At 40.3% G+C, this 25,398-nt stretch overlaps 1 protein-coding gene and 1 long non-coding RNA gene across 12 annotated transcripts in view; one reads left to right on the forward strand and one right to left on the reverse strand.

Moving 5' to 3' along the window:
- Positions 1 to 14,692, reverse strand: part of LOC131491861 (uncharacterized) — a 55,820-nt gene extending 41,128 nt beyond the window's left edge. The window contains exons 1-2 of the long non-coding RNA XR_009251689.1: positions 14,360 to 14,692; positions 10,405 to 10,481 (exon numbers count right to left, since the gene is read on the reverse strand). This is a non-coding gene — a long non-coding RNA (uncharacterized LOC131491861). The remainder of the gene's footprint in view (positions 1 to 10,404; positions 10,482 to 14,359) is intronic.
- Positions 14,693 to 15,020: 328 nt separating this feature from the next.
- The window catches only part of BNC2 (basonuclin zinc finger protein 2), a 441,927-nt gene continuing 431,549 nt past the window's right edge, over positions 15,021 to 25,398 (forward strand). For 8 of the 11 annotated variants that reach the window (XM_058695265.1, XM_058695268.1, XM_058695272.1 and 5 more), the window contains exon 1: positions 15,021 to 15,257. In XM_058695265.1, coding sequence (XP_058551248.1) covers positions 15,255 to 15,257 — 3 coding nt within the window. In that variant the 5' untranslated portion in view covers positions 15,021 to 15,254. The remainder of the gene's footprint in view (positions 15,258 to 25,398) is intronic. The other 3 variants (XM_058695266.1, XM_058695269.1, XM_058695267.1) reach the window with 2 other exon arrangements.

Below are 25,398 nucleotides of genomic sequence, written 5' to 3' on the forward strand. Positions count from 1 at the left end.
TATAGCATTTGTCCTTTTGTGACTGGCTTATTTCACTTAGCATAATGTCTTCAAGGTTCACCGATGTTGTAGCATGGGTTCAATGTGGTTTTTATTTACATTTCCCTGATGACTCATAATGTTCACGTATTTATTGGTCATTTGTACATTTCCTTTGAAGAAATGTCTATTCAGGTCCTTTGTCTATAACATAATGACTAATCCTAAACTAAAACCTACTTTATGAATTGTGTACAACATATTTCTAGGTACTTCCTTTATTTTTTTCCTCTAGAATTCATACAATGAGGTGTATCATAATAACTGAAACTCCTGACCAATCCTGATGTGCTTGCTGGCCTAATAAAGAAAACTGTTGGGTACCTGGGTGGCTCAGTAGATTAAGCCTCTGACTCTTGATTTAGGCTCAGGTCATGATCCCATGGTCATGGGATCAGCCCACGTTGGGCTCTATGCTGTGTGTAGAGCCTGCTTAAGATTCTCTCTCTTCCTCTCTATCAGCCCCTGTAGACTGCTCACGCATGTGCTCATGCACTGCTCTCTCAAAAAAAACAAAACAAAAACAACCCAAAGAAAAATGTTAATTATGTTTATTAGAAATATAAATAATTTTAGAATTCATATGTATTTTAATCAGTCTGATGTTTAAAAATTGGTAATGGATATAGATTCTAATTAATCTTTCATTTCTATTTTCCTCATTTCAGTCCATCTTAGATTGTTGCCTAAATAATTATCAACAGTATAAATGTGATCATGTCATTCCCTAGCTCAAAAGCTTCCATAGCTCCTCATTACCAACCAAAATAAATACAATCTTCTCCATAATCAGACCTTTTATTTTTTTGACTAAAGAAACTGGTAAGAAGCTACATTTAATATTATATAAAGAATTAGAACACAAACATATATAAGCAAACACACAAACAACAGAAACAAATCTTTCACAAAAAGTTCCTATCCTTATAGCATACAAATGCATTCTGATATTTTGGAATTTTTTTGAAAGTATGAAATGAGATTCACTAAACTGATTTTCAAGATTAAGTTTGGAAAACATCATTCTACAACATGGCCAATCATGGCAAGGTTCTTCAGAGTACAGTAAAACTTACTCCAGTGATTTTCAAACCTAGTTGTACATTAAAATCACTTGGAGAACTGGTGGGGGTGGAGGGTTGGGGGGCAGCAAGCTAATCTAGATCTCCACTCTTAAAAATTCTCATTCATAAGGTCTGGGAAGGAGCCCAGAAATCTGTGTTTTTATTAAACGTTCCCAGTTAATTCAATAGTTGTTAATTCAGGGCCAGGTTTAAGATCCACTGTTCTTACCATATACTACTTGCCCTTCCCCCATCTCAAACAAGTATTTCTTGCTTCTTACACACTCTTTGTTTGCACATTCATTTTCCTCCACCTGAAATTTGTGCCCTCTGCCTATTGGAATCTTTCCAGTTCTATTTCAAATACCATTTCCTAGTTATTTCTCCAACCAGAAAGGTCTCCCTAGACTTCCTATGAGTCTTTATTAGGGCTTTGTTGATGGCACTTTTCTTGCCCCACCTCACTGTGCTTATCTTCCTACTATGTTGTAAGCAACTACATTATAATTACCCCTCAGTGGGAGTACAATGGCCTATGCAAAGTCAGGATTTGATAAACTGCCTTGAACTGGAATGGAACTGAAACCTTTCATTGTGGGAGAATATGCCACTTAATACAGAGTTTAAGCTACTTAATAAAGAGTTTAAACAATTCAAACTCTGCTACATTTTAATGTGATATTATGGGATAAATACGTGAGTGTTTAGTCTTTCTGCAAGTGATATTCATGCAAGCTAGCCTTTGGTTAGCTTTTCCTCAACCTTCTATTTATCACTGTCCTCCATAGGAAGACATATTGACCAGATCTAAATGTCCATATCCAAAACAGAGTAAAACTCTCCCCATCTTATTTGGTGTTAGGTTTCCCTAAGAGCTTCCAGTCTCTGTGCCTGGAGGTTTCCAGGTCAGGTCTCTGAGCTTTAAGCAAATGAAATACCCTAAGCATTTTGTTCACAACAGATTTGGCTGTGTGTGTTTAGAGCACCATTACAGTATTATGTTTTCCATTTTGCATGGGTATAAATTAAAGCACAGAGAAGATTTGATTAGCTTGAGATCCCAGAGTGACTGGCAATGATGGGAATAAAGGCTTGCTCCCCAGATTCCTGGCCCAGTTCACTCCGTACCAAACCACAGGTATGCCGCCTTTTTGCTGATGAGGCCACACAATGTTCCTTGGAGGGGATACCCACTAGCTCTAGGAGGATGAAGGCACATAAGGAGGCTTTGAGAGAGCCATTTGGAGAGTCAGACTAAGGGCCAATGGTCCCGGAAGTTTGAGTGAGCATTTCTGAATGTGGTTTAGAAAACATGTGGTGAGAAAATACTTAATGGGGCTTGGGGATACTTATTTTAAATGTCAAGTTGGGGCACCTGGGTGGCTCAGTCGGTTAAATATCCGACTTCGGCTCAGGTCATGATCTTGCAGTCCGTAAGTTCGAGCCCTGTGTTGGGCTCTGTGCTGACAGCTCAGAGCCTGGAGCCTTGTTTGGATTCTGTGTACCCCCCTCTTTCTGTCCCTCCCCCACTTGTGCTCTGTTTCGCTCTGTCTCTCAAAAATAAATAAACGTTAAAAAAATTTTAAATGTCAAGCCACTTTGCATTTATGAGTAATATCTAGTCTTGCATGTCCATCTTTTACTCTGAGTGTAATGCAAATGAAATAATAAGCCAATATAAGGTTTTTAAAAGTATGCCATCATTTGAATCCTTAGGAAACTCTGGGAATTTAAAATAACACCAATGACAAAGCAAAGGTGACAGGGATCCACTTGTGGACCTTGGTATCAGCATTTGCCAGGATTTAAAAATCCGGCCTCTAGATAAACTCTTAGAAGGAAAATCACTGAGGATTCCCACCATGTACCCAAGGTCCTATGCCCCCTGCCTTACCTTGCCCCAATCCAACAGTGGATTCTCTGGCTGGTGAACCTCATCTCATCTAGAACTACAAACAACTTTGGATCTTTCCTTATTCACAGTAATGGTTTTGACTGAATACTTGAGTTCTCTCTGCCTAGCCTCTCCTACTTAAAGCCTATTTTCCCTTCCCACTATTTCCTTTCCCTGAGGACACCAACCACAGGAACCTTCTTTAAATTCCTTTCTCACCCTTTTCCCTGCCTCAGGGCCTGTGCCTAGGAGGAACTTCCCATTGATCTTTACAAGGTTTATCATTGTTCTAATCTTAGCTGGAATATCACCTGGTCAGAGAATATCACCTGACTATCCAAGGTAAACCATACAATCACAGTTATCCACAACCAACAACCCACTCCTAGTCTTTCTGGATCACAGCACCTATTTCATTGTCATTAAAGCATGTGTCACCACTTGAACTCTCATCTGTTAACTTTTTCATTGTATCTCTGCCACTAGATAGTAAGCTCAGGGAGACTACCAGCCTTTTCTGATTCTGGTCAGGGCTTCATCCTCAGCACCTAGAGCAGTGCCTGGCATCTAGTAAGTGCTAAATATGTATATGTTGAGTAAATGAAATACCCATCAATGATGTCATGGGGGAAATGCCTCTTTAACCTATGGACTGCTCTAAGAAGTTGCCTAATAATGATCTTTGGAATGACTTCAGCAAGTGCATTACGCGATATCCCCCAAATGTCAGCTGGCTGTACAGTAAAAGTAAATATTAGCCAGGCTTCATGGTTCGCCCAGGAAGATGAACTCAGAGTTTGTATAAGCAGTGCAGTCAGCTTCCTATTGGACAATCTTTTACACACAGGTAGTAAAGTATGGAGGGCAGGTATACGAGGCTTTGAGAAGTAGCTGTACCCTTATATGCTGTGCCTGCTGCAGGCAGCAGAAGAGCTCTGATGAAAAGCAGAGGAAATTACAGTTGTCGGGTCTTGTGGTCACAAGGGCATGTGTTGCATATGCAAGGTCATCATGGGATAATTCAGGGTGTAGCTTGCACACATTCTGCTGCTGAAAGAGAGATTTTTTTTCCTACCACATCCGACACATGGTTTGCCAGAGGAAGGGCACGAGATCAGCAGCACTGATGAGCTGGCTTGGTATGTTTAGGCCACAACTCTACTAAACCAATGACTCCCTTCTGACTCCTCCAAGACAGCCAAAGGAATTTATTCATTACCAAGTGTGAATAGCAATCACACAAAGCCACCAGATTGCTTTTGCCTGTTATACCAGAGGTCACCTCTCAAAAAAAAACAAAAAACAAAAAACTTAAATAATAACATTGTCAATACCTACTGCACTAAAATCTTTGGGTGAGAAGAATGTTAACCACTTTTAAGCTACAGATACATACAAGTTTTATTTCTCCATTATAAATCTAGAAATAAAAGAGAACCATAATATAAAGCTACATTTGGAAAAGCACACGGTACTCTTAACTATGTGTAAAGTGGATGTAAGGCCATACAAATCCTTAGTCCTGTTTACAAGCTGGCATGCACATTAATCTATGTAAATAAGTGATTGGGACTTCCCCAAAGTTGTTGGTGATGTTAAGAGTCAGAGAGTATGAGACCATATGGTCACTTAATACATATGTCCATTAGTGGACAAAGCAATGACATGGGAATTCGTAGCTTTGCTATAATTCTGAGTTTTCTACTTTCGTAGAAAGGCCCTGTGGCCTTCACAAAGTTATTTCATCTTTCTGGGCTTTAATTTCTTTATCTGTAAAATGTGAATGATAACTACCTTACAGGGCTATTGATAAAATAAAGTGAGATGATCAGGGTAAAGTGCTTTGTAGATATTCAGTAAGTGTTACTTCCTATTTTCTGGTCCCCAGGAGATGCAGTAGCTCAGTTGAAGGTAAATAGGGCCATCCCTAGGTAAACTATGCTTTAAGCTCAACCTTCGGCCTTTTTACACCTGGCCTAAAGCCCTACAGCATTTCAACCTCTTCAACTTTATCACAATGGCCATCAGTCTCATACTTGTTGACTTGATGGATTTCTCTGTAAATTACTCCCTGTGAGTTTTGTTTGGCTACAAAACCAAACTCAGAAGGTGTTTAACTTTGGTTGGTAATTTGGGTAGAGATTTAGTACATGGAACGAGACCTTTGCATTCTTTTAGGCTAGACAAGTTGAGTCATAGTTTTATATAATTGAATAGTATTAGCCCAGCAAAATAATAAACACTTTTGCTTACATAAGTCAAATTAGAAGATAAATAGCTTATGACATTTTAGTCATAAGTGTAGGATAAGAACGAGGGCCTTAAAATTTAATCAGGCACATTTTTAAAGCATTCTCAGGGTAAGCGCTAAACAATTATATACGAATGGAGGAAGAAGTATGTGGTACATAAATGAGATACATATTTTCTTAGTAGGAAGAAGGTGACTTGGCTATACAAGCACAGAGAACACAGGAGATGAGCAAAGATACATAGGGGAGGGGGTTCTATTTGACAAATTACACGGCAATTATCCACATAACTCAGAAGCAATGAGGCTTTAACAAAGAGTCTCCCTACTTTAGCAGCTGACACACTACATGAGTAAAGCAACAACTGAATACATCAAAACACTATGCAATCATAATAAAGCAAAAGGAGGTGCCTGGGTGGCTCAATCAGTTAAGCGTCTGACTTCAGCTCAGGTCATGATCTCACAGCTCATGAGTTCAAGCCCCGTGTCAGGCTCTATGCTGATAGCTCAGAGCCTGAAGCCACCTTCAGATTCTGTGTCTCCCTCTCTCTGCTCCTCACCAGCTTACACTCTGTCTCTCTCTCTCTCCTTCAGAAATAAATAAACATTTGGGGTGCCTGGATGGCTCAGTCAGTTGAGCGTCCGACTTTGGCTCAGGCCATGATCTCACAGCTCGTGAGTTCGAACCCAGCATTGGGCTGTTTCAGATTCTGTGTCTCCCTCTCTCTCTGCCCCTAACCCACTTGCATTCTGTCTCTGTCTCTCTCAAAAAAAAAAAAAAAAAAAAAAAAAAAAAGGTAAATAAATAAACATTGAAAAAAATAATAAACATTTTTTTTAAAAATTTTTTTTTTTCAACGTTTTTTATTTATTTTTGGGACAGAGAGAGACAGAGCATGAACGGGGGAGGGGCAGAGAGAGAGGGAGACACAGAATCGGAAACAGGTTCCAGGCTCCGAGCCATCAGCCCAGAGCCCGACGCGGGGCTCGAACTCACAGACCGCAAGATCGTGACCTGGCTGAAGTCGGACGCTTAACCGACTGCGCCACCCAGGCGCCCCAAAAATAATAAACATTTAAAAAAATTAAAATAAAGCAAACAGAAAGTGGCCTGGCCCTAATGTCCAGATGATCAGACACAACTGGAGTCAAAACTTAATCATTAGCACATGTAACATTAGAACTGTGATAAGAGGACTTTAATTCCTATAGAAATACGCTCTTTATCTGAAACTATTTCAGTCTAAGATGTTTTCATAAATTATCTCATAAACACTTTTCTTTGTTTATGTGCTTGTCACTCTACCAAGGATGGTGCGGGGTTGAAAAATGTGTAATCAATAGGGTTTCTGCCCTCAAAGAGCTTACTTTCTCATTAAGGAGAGAAGAAAGACACATGCAAAACAACCATAAATACACAACAGCATGCAATTAGGTGATGAATCAATACTCCATTTATAGTATAAATGCTATAAAAGTTCAGAAGAGTAAGAAAGCCACAGAAATAAAGGAAGATTCCATGAAGGATGTGGCATTTGATCAAATTCTTGAAAGATGGGTAGTATTTAAGGATTAGAAGATAAACCTGAGATGCAATCTTCACTTTAACACTTACATGTTGTGTGTCCTTAGGCAAGATATTTAAAGCTGCAAAGCCTCTTTCTCATCCATACAGTAGGAAGGATAATGTCTAACTCTACAGTGTGTTGGGAAGATTCCATAAATATGTAAAGAAAATGATAAAGAACCTAATACATGGTACATACTTAGTAAATTTTAACTATAATCAAAAATGACCTTAATGTAGTTGTGCCTCTTTTTCTGAATGATTTCAAATGAACTTTGGTGGAAACAAATTGGCACAGATGTGAATACGTAAAGAGGAAGGTATGCATCCAGTTAGAAAGAAGAAACATGTAGAGATGATCACACATGTTTGAGGTGATCCCTATTTGATGAGAACAGCAGGTTCAAATAGGAAAAAGCACAGTGTAGATGTGGTAAGTCATTCTTTCATTGAAAACAAATTTATTGATCAACTACTAGGTACCAGGCATTGTACTAAGTATGAGAGTTGAATAAAGGTGAGCTTTAAAAAGCAAACGTTACAATTTGACTTGACATAGTAGAAAACCGGGTGAAAGGAAGTTATTTATTTTAGCCATCTATTATGCAAAGGAGGTACATGTAATAAAAATAGAATTGAGGGGCGCCTGGGTGGGTCAGTTGGTTAAGCCTCCAACTCTCAATTTTTGGCTAAGGTCATGATCTCACGGTTCGTGAGACTGAGCACCATGCACTTTGGACTCCTTGCTAACAGCCTGGAGCCTGCTTGGGATTCTCTCTCTCTCCCTCTCTCTCTGCCCCTCCCCAGCTCTCTAACTCTCTCTCAAAATAAATAAATAAATTTAAAGAAATTAGACTTTAAAAAACTAAAGTCTGACAGCAAATAGACTAGAATGAGAGTGGAGGGTGGACATAAGGAGTGTAAGTAAAAAGCTGTTGCATTTGTTAACTTGAAAGAATGGTGGTCATATGAATGATGCAGGAATGGACAAACATGAGGAGTAAACAAAAGAACTTCTATGTGATTTAGTAAATGACTTGATTTGGGAAATGAAGGTAGGAAAAAATGATTCAAAGATGAATATAAGGTTTGCCCTTGAGTGAATGAAAGAACGACACAGAAAAAGGAGGGGTTGTTGATGGTTTCGGAGTCAGGTTAAGTTTGAGGTGAAGATAAATTATTTGTTGAGCATTTACCTTACAAGATCCATGTAGTCAATATAAGCAAAGGCAGTAGAACTGGGGGAAAATGATTATAAAGACCATGTTGCAGTTGGGATGGTTCAGACACCAAAGATGACCACAATACAGACAGGAGAAAGGCTGGGAGGTTTGACCTTTTGCGCAAAGGAACGAGTGAGGAGGAGTGAGTGTGTGAAGCAGTGGGAAGAGGCTAGGATGAAGGAGAATGTGAAAGAAACCACAAGAGGGGAGAGTTCTGGAAAGCAGTTGACCAATAACACTAAATGCATCTAAGAGTCCAAGAGAATGAAGTTTGGGATAAATACTTGTGGGGCATTTATCCACAAAATTATTGATGGATAACTATAAAATAATGTAGAATTAAAATTTTTTTAATGTTTACTTATTTTTGAGAGAGAAAGAGAGAGAGAGAGAGAAAGAGTCTGTGTGTGTGTGTGTGTGTGTGTGTGTGTGTGTGTGTGTGTGAGAGAGCAGGGGAGGGGCAGAGAGAGGGAGCACAGAACTGAAGCAGGCTCCAGGCTTTGAGCTGTCAGCACAGAGCCAAAGCAGGGCTCAAACCCAAGAACTGTGAGATCATGACCCAAGCCAAAGTTGGACACTCAACTGACGAGCCAGCCAGGTACCCCAAAATAATGCAAAATTTAAGAGGTATTCTAAGGTAGAACAATTTTAAAATATATGACAAATATAGATCTTGTGTTTTTAAAGTCCTGACAGACACTAATCTTTGGATTCAGGAATAAGAACTGAAGTTCCTGAGATTTCCCCAAATCATAAGTTATTCAGCATTTATGTAACACTTCACTTATATATATTATTAAATAATAATAGTGACCATAATCATAAATAGTGAATCCTTTTTCTGTTATATGGTTATAATTTTTCTGTAAAAAATAATAATAAATGCATGGCTTATTAGTATTATGAATATATTTCTAAGAAGGTTATCTATTTAAATAACATGTAAAATTAGTTCTACCTGATAAGGACATTTAATAATGGAAAACACTAAAAAAAATCAAAAAACAAACACACCAACATAAATCCCAAGCAAAAGACATTAAAAATTGCAAGAACAACAATTACCATTGATAAAATGAAATTTTAAAACTTAGAATATATTAATTGCCTTACCTGATAGTCTTTACCTGTGTTTCACGATTAAGCTTATACTCATAGAAAAATTTCTTTCATTTTGTGCTCAAATTGGTCAAATTGTTAATCGTGAGTCTGAAAGCATCTTCAAGTTGAACATTAGCATATGTAGTTCCACATAAACTCATTTTTTAAGGGTGAAAATATTTTGTCTCCCCTAATTTTGTTTTTTTTTTAAAATTTGTTAACGTTTTATTTATTTTTGAGACAGGGAGAGACAGAGCATGAACAGGGGAGGGTCAGAGAGAGGGAGATACAGAATCCGAAACAGGATCCAGGCTCTGAGCTGTCAGCACAGAGCCCGACGCAGGGCTCGAACTCACGGACCACGAGATCATGACCTGAGCCGAAGTCAGCCGCTTAACTGACTGAGCCACCCAGGTGCCCCCTAATTTTGGTTTTGACATTGAAACTGGGTTGCTCTTTTTTAAGTTCAGATCCCCCACCTCCAATAATATTTGTATTTCCTTCTCTTTGCATTTCTTAGGGGTTAATAAATTTACAAAGAGCTGCAGTCCACTGTGAATATATTGGGCAGTATTTGAAAAACGTAACATTCCAAATCTCCTATCAAGATTAACAGCACTGCACAAAATCACATGTTGAAAAATTTAAATTTAAGGACTTATTTGGTTTCTAAAACATGATTATTTCTTGGAACAAAATTCATACGATCTGTATAGAATATACTATACAAATAAACTTACATTTACTTAATTTGTAAGAATGATGAGTCATTAGCAGCAGACAGGGCCATGAACACGTACTTTTAACGTAGCCACAACTACAAATTTACTGATTAGACAGTAACCATTTCTTGAAGGGTCACCAGTAACTTTCAACTTGTATGTTAGCATTTCCTGCTTTTGCATTCATTTGAACTAGTTATGTCTCTGTAATGATGGTTGGGTTTTAATTCTTACAGGAAAATTATAATACTTTCCCCATTTTACTGATTTCTTGACATATTTTTTTCAGAATTTGGAAAAAAATATATAAATTTGATAGAAAATGACAGCAAGGAATTCCTGCATGAAAATATGACTCAGACATGTATTTTTATTTCGGAAGCTTTAAGCTGAAAGTAATAGGAAAAGCAATGTTAAAGTGGCCTAAATGATGAAGGGATTCATTATAACATGTATCAAGACGTCCTAAACTACCTGGCGTTGGTTAATTTAACAAATCAAAAACAACGTCAAGAGCTCACGTGCTTTCCACCTTCCTACCTTGTCATCCCTGGTGTGTGCACTCCCTCCTGGTCACAAGAGAGCTGCAGCTGTTTCAGGTGCCAAGGTCTCACATCCTAACATTCAAAGCAGAATGGGGACAATTGATTTCTTTCAGTCTTTTTGTTTTAGTGAATAAAACATCTTATCTCCAAGCCCTCAAAGACTCCCCCTCATCCTTCATTAGCCAGAACTAAGTAACATGCCCATCCTTAAAGCCATCACAACAGAAAAAACAGGGGAAGCATAATCAGTTTAGTACCATCTAGTTTAACTTGAGACATGGAAAAAAGGGAAAATAGCTATTGTGCAGGCCAGTGATTCTCCAACTGTTTGGTCTCACGACCTTTTTTTTTTTTTTTTAAAGTTTTTCATTTATGAGGAGAGACAGAGAGAGTGGGGATGGGCAGGGAGAGAGGGAGAGAAAGAATCCCAAGCAGGCTCCGGTGCTCTCAGCGCAGTGCCTGATGCAGGGTCTAAACTGAGGAACCATGAGAGCATGACTTGAGCAGAAATCGAGTCAATCGCTTAACCGACGGAATCAGCCAGGTGCTCCTGGTTTCATGACCTCTTAAAAATTATTGAGGACTGCAAAGAGCTTTGGTTTATGCAGTAGGTATTAGTATTTCTTACATCACAAATTTAAACTCTGAAAAATTTTAAATGGTTATTAATGTATTTAATGAAAATAATAATAGGGCAATCATTTATTACTATACTGTGGTAGGTGGAATGAAGGTTCCTAATAATGGTTCACATCCTAATCCCAGGTACCTATGAATATGTTCAGGTATGACTAAGGTGATGTTGAGATGGATCTTGAGATGGGCAGGCTATGCTGGATTATCTAAATGGGCCCAATATAATCACAAGGCTAGGTATAAGTGAAAGAAGGAGGCATGTCTAGCTATCATAGGCTTTAGAGATGTAAGGCTATCAAGAACCAAGGAATATGGGTGGCCTCTAGAAGCTGGACAAGGTAAGGGAAAGGATTCTCCCCTTGGGTCTCCAGAAAGGAAAACAAGCCTGCAGACACCTTGATTGTAGCTTGATGAAACCCATTTCAGACTTCTGACCTCTAGAATTATAAATTTGTGTTGTTTTAGGCCACTAAATTTGTGGTAATTTGTTACAGCAGCACTAGAAAACGAATACATACCCATGTTTTAAAATGAAAACAACTATGTTTTCCAGAACAAAAAATAGAGAAAAGTGGCACTGATCTACATTTTTTTTTTTTTTTTGGCAAATCTCTTTAATGTCTGATATAACCAGATAGGTAACTTTTTGTTTCTGCTTCTGCATTCAATTTGTTGAGTATCACACATCAGGCTGCCTCTGGGAAATTCTGCTGTACATTTGTGACAATGTGAATGAGAAAGGCAAATAATTGCTCAGTATATAATAAAAATAGTTTTGACCCCATGGCCCTCCTGAAAGGGTCTCGGAGACCCCAGGGTTGCCCCAGACCACACTTTGAAGACCCCTGGTACAGGAAGTCAACAGTTTTTACTCCACCCCCAAAAGAACAGATATGGCACGCTTTTCTCCCCCTCATATTCCTAGAGCGAACTTGTCTGGCCCTAAGGTCATCGTCAACATAGGGAAATGATTTTGACATTTCTTCCTTAATTCAGCCAATATTTCTAAGAGCTTATTTTGTGCTTGGCACCGTTACATGGACCAATGCTATGTAAGCGAACAAGGTCAATACAGCTCTTGCACTCACAAAGCTCATGTTTTAGTTGCATAAAAATAACAAGCACATAAACAAGACAATTTCAGATACTTCTAAGGCACATAAAGAAAATAAGTAATGGGAGAAAGTGTGAGGGGTGTTTCAGGAAGTGGATAAAGAGCTACTTTAATTAGAATCTAAAGAAGTGAAGTTAGAGCTGAAATGTGATGAATGAGAAGGAACCATTGGAAAACATGGGAGAATATTTCAGGTGGAGAGAATGGCAGGGCAAAGAGCAGGAAAGAGCTTGGCAAGGTGGACAGAAAGAAAGCCAGTGTGACTTTAGTGTGGTCACAAGAGGAATAAAAACCGGAAGAAAACAGTTGAAAAGCCCAGCACGAATGGATCATTAAAGTCTTGCAGGTCACAAAAGAGTTTAGGTTGTAGTCCAACTGCCATACAAACGCACTGGAGGAAATGAGATGCTGTGGCGTTCTCTGTATCTTTGCTTCTGTAAATTCTTCCACCTTCTCCAAGGGCTGCTCTTTCGGCCCAACACATCTTTATAATGAGGACTCTCTAGAAAGGCACTGGATCCCAAATAGACACATCTTGCCTCACATAAATTGTTTGTATGCTAACATCAAAAACAGACAGATCTGGAACCAATCAGGGGAATGTAAATTACAGGTTACTTGATGTGGAATAACTTCTGCTGTTGGCCAGTGTAGGTGCACAGCCAAAAATGCACTGTGTGAATACAATTGTTTGGCAATTGCTGGTCTGTCAGTTGTCCAAAGCAGTAAGTGTGTGAATGGATTTGTATGGGTAATGACTCTGAAATTAGCAACTAGCTTTTCTCGTCTCTCCATGATACAGGAAAACACATTGGAACTTGGCTCATTTCTGGAGAATTCTTGTGATGATCCTCAGTTGCTCAGAATGCACATTTGGTCGTCATTATCCCTTGTGTAATCAGTTTCTACAAACTATAGGATGATGTTACAGTGATGTTTACAGAATAAGGGAACATGCTCCACACCTTAATCAAATCATTTAAAGATGAGCCTTCTTAGAGAACATGCATTTATATATATATATATATATATATATATATATATATATATATATGCATAGTCATTAGATAGTCTTTACTTTGATTTATGCTCTAGAGAAGTAATCTGTCTCCCACTAGAAACCTCCAGATGAACCATGTGCCTAGAATTCTATAAGGTATTTACTATAAATAATATAGTAGAAGCCTTACCAGACAGACCTTTCCACAACAAGATGATGCAGAGAATTACACAAATACAGAAATGAGTTGAAATCTGCTTTCCAAGGGCCTAAAAACGGTCAGAAATTTGGACCCAATCAATACACAGAACTGCAGGTGCGGTGGCCCCACTGTTAAAAAGCGCGATCCACGTGAATAATAAGCCTAATCACATTTTCAGAACAGCTGTGGCTACTTGGGCCATAGTCTCTCATCATGCCTCCCAAATATTCTTTTTAATTGTTGTGAAAATTTATATTAAACTGAAGACCAGACTGTGCATCAAAGAACCTAGAAGTATGTACTTCCAAGGCTACATATTTTCAAAGGAATTTAATTCTGACCTCTGGATGCAATGGAGCAGTTTCTCTGCCCCTCTACTTCGGGGAAGGCAGAAAGGAAGAAGGGATGATTCAAACCTGTTGTTCTGCCAAAAGTCCTCCACGATTCCGATTTCTAGTGAGTGCTCAGAGAATCTGCCCGAAACCTGTGCCTTCTTTCCATGTCAGATAAGCAGAAAGTTTGCTCCAGCTATGATCAATCTGCACAACGCAGAGATGTTTTTTTGGCATAAAGCGTACGTTAGAAAGCGGATGGTGATTAAACTCGCCCCCACCCCCACCCCCCCCTTCTTGCGGCCGGCTGGGGAGTGTGTTTTGCTTGCATTGAAGAAATGTCCTTCAGCTGCAGGCGTGTGCGTTTTTGCGTCTCGGGGACAGGACGACGCGGGCCGGCTGAGTGTCACCCACAGATGTGATCGGTCTTGCCCCGCGGAGACGGCGGTCCCCTTCCTCTCCCCGGGCCGTCTCCAGCCCGAGGCCCGCGGCCCAGACCAGGGGAAGGGGAAGGAAGCCCTCGCGGCAAGCCGACGTCTGGGCCGGCACAAAACACGCTGCCACCAGTAACTTTCCCCCCGTGGCTGCGCGCAACTTTTTTGCCTGTTCGCCCAGCACGTTCTGTCCCGAGTTTGTGTCCCCTGGGTTTTCCTCCGCTTCCCTCACCTTCTGTCAGGCGGCGCGCGGAGGACCTGGGTTGGCGGGGGCGAGGGGGCGCCGGGGCCGCCGCGGCGGAAGAGAAAAAGGGGAAGGGGGAAAGGAGGAGGGGGCGGCGGCGGCGGTGCGGGAGGAGGAACTGGTCAAAGGGGACACAGACCGGCAAGCGCCCGAAAAGGAAAGCGACGCCGCGGTTTGCTGCAGTCGGGATAAAGTTCGCGCCCTTTCCTCGGGGTTTCTGCCTTTGACAGCTGGGCGCTGGCAGCCACCTCCACCTCCACGCCCGCACCCCCCGGGGGGCGCCAAAGTTGTTTTTCCATCCCCACCAGGAGCCGCGCGAACAGTAACAGGGCGGGGGTGGGGAGGCGAAATATACATCCTCCCTCACGAAACCCCTAGAATCTGAGGACAAACAACAACAAAACTAACCCACTTCTATTTTGCAAAAGGGAAGCAACATTGTAGTCACGACAATTTTGCAGAGAGGAGAAACTTGTGGGGCTTGCAAATCCGCCCCAGGTCACCTCGCCCGCCGGTCTCTCCCCCGCCCCCCACAGCAGCCCCCTCCTGGGACAGTCCGTTCCTTTTTTTTTTTTTTTGGTCCCGTGGAGCCGGGGAACTCTGCAGGCTCCGACTTGGAGAGCGAGGGCGACCCTGGGCGCGTGTGTAAATCAGTCACCTGAGCGCAGAGGGGCCGCGGCGAGGGCGCGCGCGGGCGGGCGGGCGGGCGGGCGGGCGGGGAGAGGCGGAGGCGGCGAGAGCGGCGGCCCGGAGGAAATCGGGAGGGGGAGGGAAAGAAAGGCCGAGACAGAAGCAGCGAGAGGCGGCCGAGGGGCTGGTCCAGGCGCGGCCGCTAAGAGGAGACCAAGAGGCGGGGGCTGCACTTGACAACCAGCATGCCGAGATGGTAAGAAGTTTCCACCCTCCTTTCCTTTTTATTCTAGACTTCGTCAGACGCGAGCCCCGCGCCCGCGCGCTCCCGGGGCCGCCCGGGGGCCGTGTTTTCCTCAGGTCCGGCGGCGTGAGGTGGAGGGGGGCGCTGAGGAGGGCGGGCTGGAGGGGAGAACCCCAGCCCGACCCGGCCCCCGCCGTGCTCCCGAAATTTCCCCTCAACTTGGCCCAAGTTTGCGAGGAGAGCTCCGGGGTGGGAGGGGTGTATGTGTGTGAGGAGAGAGTGAGGGGCTCGGAAGTTCGCCCCCTCTCGCGGCGGGCGAGGAAAGGTGAGCGGCCGGCGAGCGAGAGGCTCCAGGGAGTTGGGACGGGCTGGGGCGGACGGGGTGGAAGGGAGGCGGGGGATGAATGGAGCGCTGGAGGGAGTTCGGGGCGGAGAGGAAAGCGTTTTGGACAACGGTAACTTTTAAAACTTGCCCGCGAGTGAGGGCCGGGCGGCTGGGCGTGGGCGCCTGGGCGCGCTGGTGCGCCGCGAGGACGCGGCCGCCGGGTCCCGGCACCTTGGCGTTTCCTCTCCCCTCGCCCTCGCGTTCGGGAACCCTCCCTTTGTACATGAAGAAAACGTAGGAAGGTGCTCCTGGAGACTTTCTGAAGAATGTGCGAAACGTGGGGCAGGAAAATAAACCCGAAAGAGACAGATTTTTGAGGTGCAGTTTTCAAGGCGCCCAATTGTTTTACTTACACGTTGCCTGCAGGGTAGCATTTGGGGCCCGGGGAGGGGGGGCAGAATTAAGAAAAAAAAAAAAAGGAGAAAATAAAACTGGAGGACATCCCCCGTGTAGTGAGGCTAGGAAAAGTTCCAAGTGCAAGTGGTGGACGAGGTGGGAAGGCGAGATTCGAGCACGGCTCCTCTCCTCGAAGCGGCTTCTCTGCAGCGAGGCAGCGTGCAGTGAGTTCGCGTGGTGATGAGCGCTCTGTCCGCTTTCGGGGAAGTGATTTGTTAGCAATGGGGTTGGACCACTCCCTTTCCTTTAGTTTGCTTCCACCCAGTGCTGCTATTGTTGCCCCCCCCGGGGGGGATCTGATATATACTGTGTTCTGCGTGTAGATGGAATATGTAGAAAAGAAGGGAGATAGCGGGTTGGCGTTGTTTTTTTTTTTTCTCTCTCTTCCCTTCCCCCTAATGTGACATCTCTTGTTTCAGTGATCAAAGTCACAACTGGAGTGTAGGAGATGCGACTGTCAAATGCAGGCGCGCGCGCACACACAGACACACACACACACACACACACACACACACACACACAAAAGTAGCGTGCGCCCAAGACTGTGGTTACAGTAACGCTGACAGAAATTAAAGTGGTTTTGAAAGCAGCGTGCGATTTATAGTGGTTCCCATTTACCCTAGAGTCAAGCTGTTGTGAAGCTGATGTACGAAAGACACCATAAAATAATCCTGTGTACCCAGGATTAAAGTGGCAGAAAGTGGCCTGCCTTATTATTTTTTATGTACTTCGTGGACACTTGCAATGGTCGGAACCTGTGTTTTAGGCGGAGGCGTCAAAACAAAGTATTAAATCTATCTGTTCAGTGCTTGAGTTTTTCTTCCAGTGGCATCTTACGCGGGAACACTGTACAAGCCCGTTGTAGGTCCTATTTTTCTTTACCCCAGCCTGTGTGCTGTTTGTCTACACGCCTGTTCCCAAATAATCATTTTGGAAAGTGCCTACACCCATTTGTGATCCACTGCTTTGTATCCTGCATTTTCAGATGTTCACTGTGCGCACACATACATGTTTTAACTGGAAGAGTTTATTCCTGGCACTAATATTTAGTGTGTCTGCTTTGAAGACATACTCCAGAATAGTGAGAGCTTATACAAGTTAATAGAACTTCCTTTTTTTACCGTTTGGACTCACACACACACGCACACGCACACACGCAGAATCCCTTGCGAACCTTTCTAGGGTATCTGCGTTTTATGCTATATTTGTAGCTGTTTCATTTAAAGTGTTCAGCCTTAATGAAGTTCTTAGTTGCAGCTACTTTTTCTGTTCCCGGAGAGCAGAGTATTTGAAATCCAGATTGCTAATCACTCTACCAAAGTACAAGAGTATCTTCACCTGAGGGAAATAATATTGAACCGGAATGTGAACTCGCTTTGAGGATCTTGTGAGAAAAGTCTGAAACTGTCTCTCCTTCCCTCTGGAGAATATGAAGTTCAGTGTTGTTTGCATGTAGAACTTTGAACAAGCACCAACCACCCTCCTGTGCTTTTTAAAAATAAATATAGAGGAAACATTAATAGCAGTTATACATTCCCAATACGTATTTTCTTTTTTCTTCTACCTGAAATGTGAGAGATCCGTCAGGCAGGGATATGTGATTACAAAAAGAAGCAGACAAAAGCAGAGCTGACTATTGCTATATTAAAATGTAAGTGTTACAGTTTGAATTTTCAAGTGAGAGTTTTTGAGTTCAGTGCTTTACATAACATTTTGTCCTAATCTTGCTTGCTGTCAGGGATGTTTCATGGTTGTGCAATTGCTGCAGTCAAGAATGCCAATTTGCATTCCAGGAGTGTCATTTGATTACTTTTATCTGCACAGCTCCAAGACCGGCCCAGACCTCTCGTTTCATCTTGCCATGTCACGAGTCAATGCTGTGTCGTCTTTTCAAAAATCTGCCTGATTTAGACAAGAAAGAAAAGTACTTTCATGTTGCAGCCGCAGTCCCCTGCTAACTTGTCAGCAGCAGGATATGATTCACTTGGGCCCAGAAGAATGGAACAGAGAGGCGGGTTAGGCGGTTCAATAAAGCCCACGGACAGGTAGTGTGTGACATCCCCAGAGAGCCACAGTTAATGAAGAACAGGTCTGCTTAGTTCTCCACACGCTGACCTGGTGCTGTCCCCACAGTTTTCTCATTTGATCTTTCCCAGCAAATTGATCTTTTCTTGTATTTTTTTGCCTTCCAAGTTAGTCCTTGTGGGACTGAAATTAGCAGAGCAACTTAAGTTGGATAATACAGCTGTTCAGAAAAGAAGAAATTGGACACTGGCTCAAAAAGGGGCGGGGGTTGGGGGTGGAAGGAGCTATTCTTTTTGTTGTCCCTGGGAATATTTCTTATATTAAGGGAGACCAGAATAGGTGATGACTTGAAGTTCGTGGTTCCCTTTATTTTTCATTTTATAGTTAAGGTTCAGCACCATTTTAAATATTCCTGAAGTATGTGAAAGATGACCTTTGTGAGTGTGTGGAGTTCGTTTTAGCGTTTTTTTTTTTTCCAATTTAGCACTTTTCATATTCACTTGTTTGAAATGATTTGCCTGTTGACTGTGGCTTTTATGACTATCGTAAGATAGGCTAAATATCAATGGTGTACTTCGTCTGTATTATTTATAGTCTTCTAAATAACTGCCTCCCTAAAATATCCAATACTGAAACGCAGAAAAGATTAAACAATTAAGAAAGTCATTACCAGTGTTGTGTGTAAATACTTGGGTACGTGGAAATGTTTTCTGCAGTTACCATCAGCATCTTTTATTTTACGTAAACTCCAGAGATACGATGTCAGTACTTTTTTTTTTTTTTTTTTAAAGTCAAGATTCTGCATTTAAATGTAGGTTTTTAGAACTGAGACCAGATCACAAGTTTGGATTTCTGTAGATATTCATATATGTTGTTATTTGTTTTTTGAGATGAAAATTAATTTTAACTAGCTTGGTAAATCTAAGTTGGGAATGTATATGTAGTTTAAACAGGTTAAAGTTTTACTCTAGAATTTTCCATTCAAAGCTTAGGTTGGAAGCAATTAATAGATGAAATTAATGTGGCTGTAAGGAGCAGTGCTTTGTGAATTCCCCTGCAGATGGTCTCATATACCATCTACACCCTTGCAAGAAACAGTTGAAAACATTTCTTGTGGAAGAGGAGGGAGCCTCCTAAAATCTTTACTGTTGGATGGGAATTACATAGGATCATTGGTTAGTAAACTCCTCTCTGAAGAGCTAGAGGGAGCCTTATGATTTTATTAGATATACTTAAGGTTAACAGAAATCACTCTGGCAGTCAGAATGTTGTAGAAAAAGAGTAGATAATAAATACTGGCTTAATGTTTAGGCTTGGAGGTGCTATTGGTTTTTTTTTTTTTTTTAAGCTGTGACAAAAGCACCAGAACTTTCTACAAGAATAGTTAAGTAGTCAGCTAAGGATTCTAGGGTTCTCTACCTTTTATGTGATTTGAAGTGATTTGAAGATCAAGCAAAATGCAACCAAATACGCTTTAAATAGGATTTGGTTTGCTAAATACTGTCTATTTCGCCAACTGAGGGAGTTCTGTAAGGAGGCCACTCTTCAAAGTTCTATTAAAAGTAACTTCCTACCAAATCACTGAGGAGGGGAATACCTTCTTTCAGTTCATTAAGGACAACCTCCTTTCTGTAAATAATGGTTTTGAAGGAGTTCTACATACAACTGCCGTACTCCAGAGAGAAAATTCCTTTACAATAAATGCTTCGTTTATAAGCATAAAATAGTAAACCATTTATAACGTTGATATATTACGAATCAGTAAGTAAGTTAAATTTAAAGAAATAGAACTTAAGTGGTATTAAATTCAATATTTGTTGTTTAATTTCACATTTGTTTATCAGTCTTTCCACTGGAATTTGCAATATGTTTACATTAAAGAGTCATTGATCATAATTGCTCTTTAATATTTACATACTAGTTTTTAGTAGCATTACTTTGGACAAACTTATTTACCATTTAAGTAAATAGTATAATCCAATGAGATAAACTACCCAGATTTGTCTTTTTTTCATCTTTCACACAGTAACTCTCATTATGTTGCTAGCCAATAAAAGTCTTTATTTGTTGCTTATTAGATCCCTCAGTACACTCAAGAGTTCAGCTGTAATTTAATTTGGCTGTTCAAAGAGGCTGCCTTGTTTTAAAACATGTTCTCAGTACGCTTTTACCATTTATTCTGAACCTATATTCAACTCATGCATATGCATAGGATGATTTTACAGATAATCATTTTTTAAGGTTCATGCCATAGCAGAGTCGTAAGTTTTTTCTTTGAAAAAAAATCAGTACCTAACAACGTCAAAATATTTTTTTGTTTTTTACTGTATGTTTCCCTTGACATTCTGGAACATTTTTTTTCTTAGTAATTTAGATATAGTTTTGCTATTATAATTTAAAATCAGTTCCCTAAAGTATATAACCTTCCCTTAAGGTGTAGTGAGAAGAGCACTAAACTAAACTAAATAAATTTAATAATTAAGAGTGTTAGTTGAGGGCATTTCACTATTGTAGTCACTTGAAATTACAAAAAGTTTGCCTTGTACTTCAACTTTGCTAGCATGATAAATTCAGTTTCCTTACAGTATGCTGCTGGGAAGTTTTGCAATGAGTGGAAGATGGCTTGAGAGTTCTAGTGATATTTGTAACAAATCATGTTCACTGAAAACTAGAAATTGACTGCAAAACTCTAAAATGAGTATCAGGAATTCTTCCACAAGGAAGGCCGAATGTGGAACAGCTATATGAGTCATTGCATGTATATCTTACCAGTGGGAATCACATCAAACCAGCCCTTTAGATACAGTATTTAATAGTTGTCAAAATGTACAGTATTGTCTTGGAACTTGTGGTTCATGAGTTCATAGTCCCAGCTTTTTTGTGTTCAGTACAAAGATGTAACAACCCACACAAAACATTTTTCTCTTATTATGACCTTACATTTGCCAAAGTGCCCCATGCTGAAATTCCTTTTCAGTATCCCTTTTTTTTTTTTTTAGTCCAAAGCCAGACGTGTACCCAGACACAAAAGCCTCTGTGTATAGCAAGCTGTTTTAAATATTGTGACTCGACGATGTGCTGTCCTTTCTCTGCTTGAACCAAGGATCTCTGCTCAGTGTCTGTGGATTACCAAGCTCCTTCTTTATTGTACCTCTTGTCAACTATTCCTATTCATTTAACCTTTCATTAGTGTCTGTGCAGCTTCACTGTCTAGAAATGCAAGGAAAAACCGAAAGGCCCCACTGTCACAGTTATTAGATTTCTCGGTTACATCCCAGCAACCATAAAGAAGTAAGAGTCGACACTATTGTCGTGCGTGCTGCTGTCCTGGGGTGCAGCTCTTCTCTGCATGTCAAGGACATGTGCCACATGTTGATATGCATCCCAGGGATAAATGCACAACATGGGGGATAGGCTGATGCTGGCAGTAATGAGCTTTGTAGGAGTTATTGCAAAGACCAACAGTTTGTGAAGGAATTTTGCTTAACAGGCCAAGGAGATAGACAGAGTTGAGGGCTGCCAAGATTTGCCTGTGCTGGAGCTTGTCACTCACATTGTTTTCATCTAAACTTCATTTGAGGGGAAAATTGAATACGTTTGACAGCAATGAAAAGTGTTATTTTCATTTTTTAATCTTTCAGAGGATAAAAGTGGTATTTCTGGTGACTAGTATATTGTAATTAAACGTTTTTTATACTGACTGAATTGTGTATATGAATGGGTCTATTAGCAATTTATCTTATTATGTATCTAGAAAAAATTGATAATTAATGGATATATATGTTTTAAAATCTGTATAAAAGTAATATAGTCTACTAATTTTCCTATGCTGCTATTTTCCCCCTTTGATTTCCCTCTGGCATAGCCTGGTGTTATCACTTGATTTTTTAAAAAATGTATTTACTTTGTTGCCTCAATGTAAAGGAAAACCAGGATGAGTATCAGATCATTTTCAGGTCATAAGACAAATATTTGCAGATTTTGCATTGGGAAAATACTACTTTAACATTTTAGAAGATTCATAGAATTATTTTTAAGAATTTTCAAAACGTTTAAATAGAAAATAATTGTCATACCTCATCTCTTTAAAAGTTCATTTTTTTTGAACAGGGAAAACCTGTGTTACCAGAGATGAATAAAACAATTTTGTTTTTCTCATTTCAATGATTTTTGTCAGTTTACCAAACTCTTTGGGGCCCTCCAATACCTTTGCAAATATATTAATAATTTATTAGCAAATCTCTGTAAAGTTATTTATAGTTTTTACTTCACCCTACCTTTTTTAGCCAAGGTTAACCTTTTAATAGTTGTATTTGAAGCTTTCTCTGGGAAGTTTTTCATGGTGTCTTGTGAATGTATAATTGGCTCAGTTGTCCTTGTTTCAGGGAAGAGAGATGAGCCATTTTTCACAGCCCTTCCCTTAGATGAGATGCTTTCTTCCAGGAAAAAATATATTCAATAATTGACAGCCGTGTGCCCAGCCAGGGCATGTTCCAGTCTCTTGGCCATTGGGTGGAAGGAAATTCTGTATACATGATACTGAGATGAATCTGTCTTGATTCTCTGAGGTGAACTGGTGGCCTTCCCACAGACAAGGCAAGGGTATGTTAACTTTCCCCTTCTAACTATCCTATTTCCATTTATTATAGTTTGTGTTGGGTCAAGTAGAAGAGGAAAGAGGGACTTGTAAGGGTACAGCAAAAATATACCCCTAGAAGTAGGCCAGAGTTATATGATAATTAAAGGGAAAAAGAATACACGGCAGTAGCTGCTATCTATAGGAACCCTCCATCTAGTATTCATCCAGTCAGTATCTTAGTGCAAGAAGCAGCACATCATTATCTACTCCAGACTGAGAACAGGCCCCATTCTTTCCCACCCAGGTTTGAGAGCCTCTATTTCATCATTTGTAAAACAAGCGAGTTTGATAATTTCTAAGTTATTTTTTAATTGGAATATTTAATATTTTATGTGATAGGACTATATAATCATAGCAGTATACTGTTTTTAATAGCTCTGTTGGCATGTAATATACTAAATTTACTTGTTAAAAACGTACAATTAATATTTTATGGATATAGCATCTTTTATTTATCCATTCATCCAGTGATGGACATTCGGGTTGTTTGCACCTTTTAGTTATTATGAATACTGCTGCTGTAAACATTTGTGTACAAATGTTTTCATTTCTGTTGGATATGTACCTAGGAGTGGAATTGCTACGTCATGTGGCAACTCTCTCTATCTTTAACTTTTGAGGAACTGCAAAAGTTCCTCAAAGTTTCCAAGGAAGCTGCACCTTTCTACATTTCTACCAACACTGTATGAGTTTTTTAATCTCTTCACATCTTTCCAAACTTGCTATTGTCTTTTAATTTTAACCATCCTGGTGGGTGTGAAATGGTTTTGATTTGCATTTTCCTGATGGCTAATGATGTTGGGTGTCTTTTCATGTGCTTACTGGCCATTTGTAGAGTTCTGTGTAACAAGAAATGTCTGTAATATCCTTTACCTATTTTTCATTTAGGTTGTCTTTTCATTGTTGAGTTGTAAGAGCTGTTTATATATTCTGGACACTATATTCTGGACACAAGTCCTTTAGGAGATGTAGAATTTGCAAGTATTTTGCCTTTCTGTGGGTTGTCTTTCTTACTTTTTTGAGGGTGTCCTTTGAAGCACAGAAGCTTAAAAATTTTTTTTTTTAGTTACTTATTTTGAGAGAGAGAGAGAGAGAGAGGGAGAGAATGTGCTCACGTAAGCAGAGGAAGGGCAGAGAGAAGGGGAGACAGAATCCCAAGCGGGCTGGGCACCATCAGCACACAGCTTGACATGGGGCTCAAACCCACAAACTGGGGGAGATCATGACCTGAACCAAGATCAAGAGTCTGGTGCCTACCCATCTGGGCCACCCAGGCACCTGAAGTCCAGAAAGCACTGTACTTTAAAGTATTTTAAATTTTGATGAAGTCCAACTTATTTTTTATTTTGTCATTTGTGTTTTTAATGTGCTAAGGAACCACTGTCTAACCCAGGCTCATGAAGATTTACCCCTGTTTTCTTCTAAGAATCTTCTAGTTTGAGCTCTTACATTTAGGTCTTTGATTTGAGTTAACTTTTGTGTATTATGTGAAGTAGAGATCCAGTTGAATATGGATAGCCAGTTGTTCCCAGCACCATTTGTTGAAAAGAGAATTCTTAACCCATTGAATTATCATGGTGCATTTGTGGAAAATTATTTGACTATATATGTAAGGGTTTATGTCTAGACTCTCCATTGATTAGTAGGTCTATCTTTGCAAGTACCACACTGTCAAAATTAACTGTAGCTTTGCATTAAGTTTGCCACTGAGAAATGTGTCTTCCGATTTTGTCCCTTTTCAAGATTGTTTCACTATTCTCAGGTCTTTAGCAGTTCATTAAAATTTTTCTGTTGTGGTGAACACACAATATAAAATTGAACAACTTAAACATTGTTAAGTGTATGGTACAGACAGTATTGTTAACTGTACCTTGTTCAGTAGATTTTTAGAACTTGGTCGTCTTGTGAAACTGAAACTATATCTATTGAAGAACAACTCCCTTTTCCCCCCTCTTCACAACCCCTGGCAACCACCATTTTATTCTCTAAGAGTTTCGCTACTTTAAATACTTCATATAAGTAGAATAATGGAGTATTTGTCTTTCTGTAACTGTCTTATTTATTATAATGTCCTCGAGGTTCATCCAATGTTACAGCACGTGACAGGATTTTCTTTTTTAAGATTTGATAGTATTTCATCGTGTCTACCACATTTTCTTTACTTGTTCACCTGTAGATGGACATTTAGGTTGAGTCCACCTCTTGGCTGATGTGAGCAATGTGCAGTGAACATGGATGTGCTTTCACTTCTTTTGGGTATATATCTAGAAATGGAGTTGCTGGATCATATAGTAATTGTTTTTAATTTTTTGAAGAACCTCCATACTATTTCCCATAGCTTCTGCCCCATTTTATCTTCTCACCAACAGTATACAAAAGGTCCAATTTTTCCACATTTTTGCCAGCACTTGTTATTTTTTTAAAAGGGCCTTAAAAAATTTTTTTTACGTTTATTTTTGAGAGAGAGAGAGAACACAAGTAGGGGAGCGGCAGAGAGAGAAGGAGACACAGAATCTGAAGCAGGCTCCAGGCTCTGAGTGGTCAGCACAGAGCCCAACGTGGGGCTTGAGCTCATGAACTGTGAGATCATGACCTGAGCCGAAGTCTGACACTTAACTGATTGAGCCACCCAGGTGCCCCTTAATAGGGACTTTTTTAAAAAACATGTTTACCACTTTAAAAAGTTTTTTAAGCTTATTTATTTTGAG

This window comes from Neofelis nebulosa, chromosome 12 (genome assembly GCF_028018385.1).
Source record: "Neofelis nebulosa isolate mNeoNeb1 chromosome 12, mNeoNeb1.pri, whole genome shotgun sequence".
NCBI lineage: Eukaryota > Metazoa > Chordata > Mammalia > Carnivora > Felidae > Neofelis > Neofelis nebulosa.